The following is a 6,783-nucleotide window of genomic DNA, read 5'->3' as shown; positions in this document are numbered from 1 at the left end:
ATGTCCACTTTGGGCCCTTTAATGTCGACATCTGGCACTTTCATTTCACCTTCTACCTTGGGCACAGACACATCCACATCCCCTTTTAGTTTGGGCCCCTTAAGATTCAAGTCTACATCAGGCATGGAGATCTTGGGGGCCTTGAAGTGCATCTCAGGCATCTTAAACTTAGGACCCTTCAGCTTCCCTTCTGGACCTTCGAGGCTCACGTCTGGGACTTCCACATCCACCTTGGGTCCTGAGACGTCAATGTCGGCCTTGGGCAGGTTCACATCCACTTCTGGGCCCTCTGCTTTGAAGCCAGGAATGCTGAACTTGGGCATTTTCATCTTGGGCATCTTCAGGTGCCAGTCTGGGCCCTGAACCTCCACATCTGGGGCATCAATGTCCACTTTGGGTCCTTTGATGTCAATATCTGGCACTTTCATTTCACCTTCTACCTTGGGCACCGACACATCCACATCTCCCTTTAGTTTGGGCCCCTTAAGATTCAAGTCCACATCAGGCATGGAGATCTTGGGTGCCTTGAAGTGCATCTCAGGCATCTTAAACTTGGGGCCCTTCAGCTTCCCTTCTGGACCTTCGAGGCTCACATCTGGGGCTTCCACAGCCACCTTGGGTCCTGAGACAACAATGTCAGCCTTGGGCAAGTTCACATCCACTTCTGGGCCCTCACCCTTGAGGCTGGGCATGCTGAACTTGGGCATTTTCATCTTGGGTATTTTGAGGCTCCAGTCTGGGCCTTGGCCTTCCACATCTGGTGCTTTAATATCTAACTTGGGACCTTTGATGTCCACATCTGGAATCTGCATCTCACCCTCTATCTTTGGTGCAGAGATATCTATATTTCCTTTCATTTTGGGTCCTTTAAGATCCAGGTCAACATCTGGCAGAGACATCTTAGGAGCTTTGAAGTGCATCTCGGGCATCTTAAACTTGGGGCCTTTCAACTTCCCTTCAGGTCCTTCCAGACTCAGATCTGGAGCACTAATATCTACTTTTGGTGCAGAAATGTCCACATTTGCTTTGGACAGGTTCACATCCAATTCTGGCCCCTCTCCTTTGAGACTGGGCATGCTAAATTTGGGCATTTTAATCTTTGGCATCTTCAAGTTCCAGTCAGGACCCTGCATTTCAACATCTGGGGCACTGACATCTACTTTGGGGCCTCTCAGGTCCCCTTCCAGCTTTGGCACGGTAACATCATATTCTCCCTTTACCTTGGGCCCTTTCACATGCAAGTCCACATCAGGCATGGAGATCTTGGGGGCCTTGATATTCATCTCTGGCATCTTGAACTTGGGGTCCTTCAGCTTTCCTTCAGGTCCTTCAATATTCACATCTGGAACTTCAACATTCACCTTGGGTCCTGAGATGTCAACATCAGCCTTGGGCAGGTTCACGTCCACTTCTGGGCCCTCTCCTTTGAAGCCAGGCATGCTGAACTTGGGCATTTTCACCTTGGGCATCTTCAGGTGCCAGTCTGGGCCCTGAACCTCCACATCTGGGGCATCAATGTCCACTTTGGCACTTTTAAGTTCAACATCAGGAACTTTAATGTCACCTTCAACCTTCGGCACTGTGACATCATATTCGCCTTTTACATTAGGGCCTTTCAAATGTAAGTCCACATCAGGCATGGAGATCTTAGGGACTTTGATGTTCATCTCAGGCATCTTAAACTTGGGCCCTTTCAATTTCCCTTCTGGTCCCTCAATGCTCACGTCAGGAACACTAACATCTACCTTGGGCCTGGAAATGTCCACATCAGCCTTGGGCAGGTTCACATCCACTTCTGGGCCCTCTGCTTTGAACCCTGGCACACTGAATTTGGGCATTTTCATCTTGGGCATCTTCAAGTGCCAGTCTGGGCCATGGACGTCCATATCCGGGGCATCAATGTCCACTTTCGGGCCTTTGAGTTCTCCTTCAAGCTTTGGTACGGTTACATCATACTCTCCCTTCACCTTTGGACCTTTCACGTGCAAATCTACATCAGGCATGGAGATCTTTGGTGTCTTCACACTCACATCAGGCAGCTTAACATCAGAGCCTTTCAGTTTTCCCCCCAGACCCTCCATGTTGACATCTGGGGCTTCCACATTGACCTTGGGCCCTGAAATACTGACATCCCCTTTGGGTAGAGTCACATGCACATCTGGACCTTCCCCTTTGGCTCCTAGAGTGCCAAATGTGGGCATTTTCATCTTGGGCATTTTCAGGTTCCATTCTGGGCCATGTACTTCCACATCTGGGGCACTGACGTCCACTTTGGGGCCTTTGACATCACCTTCAGGGACTTGGACTTTCCCTTCTACTTTGGGGAGTGTGATGTCTACACCCCCTTTCACTTTAGGTGCAGCCACATTTAAGTCTACTTCTGCCATAGAGATACTACAGGTTCCAGTTTTCCCGGAATGACTGCCAAGCCTGGGGCCAGTCAAGGTTCCCTCTAGGTTTGGTGTCTCAAAGTCCACTCTGGAGCCTTTAACTGCCACTTGAGGGCCTTTCACATCACCGTGCACCCCAGGAGCGGAAACCTTAATATCTCCTTTCAGTTTAGAAGACCCAAGGCTCAGATCCACATCCTGCATGGAGATTTTAGGTTTCTGAACAATCATTTCAGGAGTCTTGACTTTCACACCTTTCACCTTTCCTTCCAGCCCACCAGTAGCAATCTCAGGCAGGCTGATATCCCCAGAGACCCCAGGAACAGCCACTTTACCTGTAGGCAGGGTCACATCAATCCCAATTTCCTCTCCCTTTGTACCTGATACAGAGAACTTGGGGACTTTCATCTTGGGCAGATTCAGTTTGCTCCCAGTCCCATGAATATCAACGTCAGGGACCTGAACTTCCACATTGGGGCCAGTGATGCTACCCCCAATTTGGGGAACAGAGGCGTGCACCCCAATGCTCCCCTGTGGCTTGGCACCTTTGAGGCCCAGGTCACCCTCAAGTGATGGCCCAGTGATTTGGGGGCCCTTCAGCTTCCCCTCAAGCCCTTCAATATTGGCAGAGGGTGCACTGACTTCCAGCTGAGGGGCTTGGACGGTCAAGCCTGGCTTGCCACCCTTGTGCCCCACAGAGACTTCAGGTGCAGAAACCCTCAGCCCTGCCTCTGGTGTCTGGCCCTCAGGCCCTGTCGAGACACCAAATTTCGGCATCTTCATGGTGGGAATTTTAATTTTCCCATGATCACCACTCTCCAGCGACGGGCCCTGCACCTCTACGGCCCCACCCCCAAGAGAAGATGAAATGTCCACTGCTGGAACCTGGACCCCTCCTCCGCCACCCAAGTCCAAGCCCTTGGCACTGACATTGACACCCGAGCCTCCCACCTTTATCCCAGGCATGGTGACCTGGAGCTTCGAGTGGCCAGCACCTTGGAGCTCTGGTCCTGAAGCAGAAATAGCCCCTGCTCGGATATCCACAGCAGAGCCTGTGGTTGCAGAGGCCGCCCCGGAGCCCGAGGGCAGTCTGATCACAGTCTTCCCGGACTGGGTCTCCACATCCACATTGGAGATTTCAGTCAGTTCATGCCTTGGAATCTTGATCTTGAATTCAGGGCTACTGATGTCTATGTCCTTGGCTCCTTCCCGGCCGGTCACATCCACAGTGTAGGCCGTGACTCTTCTGGTCACTGTGATGGTGCGGCTCTGGGTCTCCCCAAGGTCTCCTTCCACTCCATCTTCTGACTTCAGCCGTGGCTTGATCTTCGTGGTGTAGATGCGCTGGTACTCCTCATCATCCCCGCTCTGCAGAAAGACACGCCCGGCAGAGGTTGCAACAGAGTCTGCCTGAGTTAGCAGATGCCCGGCCACAGCCCAGCCAACACCACGTTGCCTGTTTCCCAGAGAAGCTGGGACCAGAACAGAGGTCCATGCAGCCTCCTGGGGCACAGCACAAGGGAGTGAAGAAAGGGGCTGACAGCCACATCACAGGAGGAAATCAGAAATTCTCTGGACGTTATACCAGTAAGCAAAAACCACAGGGAGAGAATGGGAGGTATACGCTTGAACTGGGCTGCTTTCCAATCAGTTAGCGATTCAAATCAGCCTGTGCAGGGACACCTCCCAAGACAGCAGGCCCTTCACCTCCCAACTCTCAACCCACTGGCTTGTGAGTTTAATCAGGAGGGGAATCTTCTCAAGGGCTCTTGTACACTGGAAAGCACTTGATAAGCCTAAGAGACTCATTGTGCTTGGGTTAACAGTCTCACTTTGAGGACCCATTATTTGTTAAATAAACAAGGCATCAGAAGGAACAATGTCCCCACAGGCACTTTGCTGCCCAGCGTCTGACTCACAGAAGGTATCAGGCCTCTGCAGAGAGGAAAATGGTGTCTGTGAGGTGGAGCTGGGCACCTGTGAAGTCATTTCAAAGATTCTTGCAAAGCAGCTGACCTTCTTCCTAGGATCTAGGACCAGGCTGCAAAGTCATTCCCACACTGTGGCCACTCTGAGGAGACTGACGGAAGACACTGAGGGGCAGCACAGCCACATGTCACATGAGAACAGACAGAAACAGGGTGGCCAAGATCTCAAGAGAGTGAAGACAGGTGAGAGGAGGAGAAAGAGCAAAAAAAGAGGCTCAGAGGCTCACGGAAGGCTCAGGAGTGGGGTCTGGAGGCCAGTGTGGCTGGGGGAGCTCAGGGCACAGACGGGCCTGCAAGGTACTCACCAGAACCACTTCAGAGCTGCGGGAGCTGAAGACTTCATGGGTCCAAGTCTGGCCTGGCTCGGGGGACCGGTCGCCCTTGCGGTGCAGCTTCAGGCCCACTGTGTGGTGCCCCATGGTGTTCAGCAGCTGGGTCACCTCATCCGACTGCAGGTTGTCAAAGTAGATGGTGGCACCCACAATCTGGTCCCCTAAGCAGGGAAGAGCAGGAAGCAGGTGAGGCCCACAGAGCTTCAGGGAAACAGCACACAGCCACCACACACTGCGCACCGGACTGACTTCACCTCATGACCACCCTGCAAGGTGGGCATGGCAATACCCATTGTACAGGCATGGAAACTAAGGCTTAGAAAGGCCAACTCGTTGGCCAGGCGCAATGACTCATGCCTGTAGTCCCAGCACTTTGGGAGACCAAGGTGGGTGAATAACCTGAGGTCAGGAGTTCGAGACCAGCCTGACCAACATGGAGAAACCCCATCTCTCCTAAAAATACAAAAATTAGCCAGGTGTGGTAGTGTACACCTGTAATCCCAGCTACTCAGCAGGCTGAGGCAGGAGAATCGCTTGAACCTGGGAGGCAGAGGTTGCGGTGAGCTGAGATGGAGCCACTGCACTCCAGCCTGGGCACCCAAATCTGCAGAGCTAGTGGGTGGGAGCCAGGTGTGAGGTCTCCACTACCCCCACATGACTGCCTCCCCTGAGGACCACAAGTGACAGACACAGAGTGACCAAGGGAGGGCAGGGCTTGGGTACCAACCACCCTGATGCCACTGGGAACCGGCCCTTGGCAGTCACTTGTCCATTTCTGCCTGCTCCCTGCCCTTCCCTCCAACAACCCCACCCAACCCCAACCTTTAGCACCTGGTCCGCACCCTGGGATGACTCACCCTCCTTGACTACCCCAGTGCGGGCCGCAGGGGAGTTCTGCATCACCTCCTGCACAAAGACGCCGTCGTCCCTCTGGGCAATGGTCAGCCCGTGGGAGCCGCTACCCTGCCAGTTGGGCAGCAGCAGCTCCCGGGTTGTCTCCTCCTCCTTCTCCATCTGGAACGAGGTGAGGAAGTGGAGCTGGGGTCAGTGGGGGTGCGAGGACATGAGTGCATGGGAAAGCCAGCGATCTCTGGTGCTGTGAACTTCAGGGTGTGGGGCCGTCTGCAATGCACCTGCCCCTGCAGCTGGCTCACCCGCCAGGTGAGGTGTTGGGGGTGGGGCAATTCATCTCACATCCTTCCACTGTGGAAGTTCTCCCAAGACACAGCAGAGAAGATGGAAAGGAGACAGCAGAGGCAACTGGCCACAGAGGTAGCCAGCCCATCTCCCTACCCCCCACGGCCCCAGCCTCCCATCCACACGGGGCCCACCCTCCCCACATCCCATCACCTCCACCTCTCTCTGCCCCTCCCGGCTACTGACCTTTGCAGGATTCCACTCAGGATCGAATGCCTTGCCAGGAGCCCACCCCGCTTTCCTCTCTTCCCCTTAGTCTCTCTCGTCGGGAATCTTCACAACCTAGGGAAAAGTTCATGATGATGCTCGCACTCCGGATGGCAGTTGGTACACTCCAAGTCCCCACTCAAGGGACAGCCAGGCACTCTGCTACTCAGGCCAGCCTACAACCACCGTCAACCTGACCCCACTGCCGTCAATTCCACTTGTCCACAACTCTCCAGCCTGGCTTAGCAGAAAGGGGCTTCAGAGGAACCAGACTCGGAGTCAGATCCTGGCTCTTCTTCCTCCTACCTGTGGGACTTTAGGTTTTCTGAACCTCCATTTCCTCATCTGTGAAAATGGAGACAACAGGCCAGGCGCGCCGGCTCACGCCTGTAATCCCAGCACTTTGGGAGGCTGAGGCAGGTGGATCCCCTGAAGTCAGGAGTTCAAGTACAGCCTGACCAATATGATGAAATCCCGTCTCTATTAAATAAATAAATAAATAAACAAATAAAAATCAGCCAGGCGTGGTGGCGAGCACCTGTAATCCCAGCTACTCAAGAGGCTGAGGCAGGAGAATCGCTTGAAACTGGACGGTGGAGGTTGCAGTGAGCCAAGATCGCAACACTGCACTGCAGCCTGGGTGAAAGAGCAAAACTTCATCTCAAAAAA

At 53.5% G+C, this 6,783-nt stretch overlaps 1 protein-coding gene across 27 annotated transcripts in view; it reads right to left on the bottom strand.

Moving 5' to 3' along the window:
- The window catches only part of AHNAK (AHNAK nucleoprotein), a 105,791-nt gene that overhangs the window by 87,520 nt on the left and 11,488 nt on the right, over positions 1-6,783 (bottom strand). For 12 of the 27 annotated variants that reach the window (XM_037729683.1, XM_037729688.1, XM_037729698.1 and 9 more), the window contains exons 2-5: positions 6,094-6,189; positions 5,568-5,724; positions 4,684-4,871; positions 70-3,758 (exon numbers count right to left, since the gene is read on the bottom strand). In XM_037729683.1, coding sequence (XP_037585611.1) covers positions 70-3,758; positions 4,684-4,871; positions 5,568-5,724 — 4,034 coding nt within the window. In that variant the 5' untranslated portion in view covers positions 6,094-6,189. Of the gene's footprint in view, positions 1-2; positions 3,759-4,683; positions 4,872-5,567; positions 5,725-6,093; positions 6,190-6,783 lie in introns of all 27 variants that reach the window. The other 15 variants (XM_037729690.1, XM_037729696.1, XM_037729699.1 and 12 more) reach the window with 9 other exon arrangements.

The sequence above is a fragment of the Cebus imitator genome, unplaced genomic scaffold, assembly GCF_001604975.1.
Source record: "Cebus imitator isolate Cc_AM_T3 unplaced genomic scaffold, Cebus_imitator-1.0 Scaffold316, whole genome shotgun sequence".
Classification (NCBI taxonomy): Eukaryota; Metazoa; Chordata; class Mammalia; order Primates; family Cebidae; genus Cebus; species Cebus imitator.
Note: the sequence above shows the minus strand (reverse complement) of the source record. Positions and strands in the feature narration are given on the sequence as shown.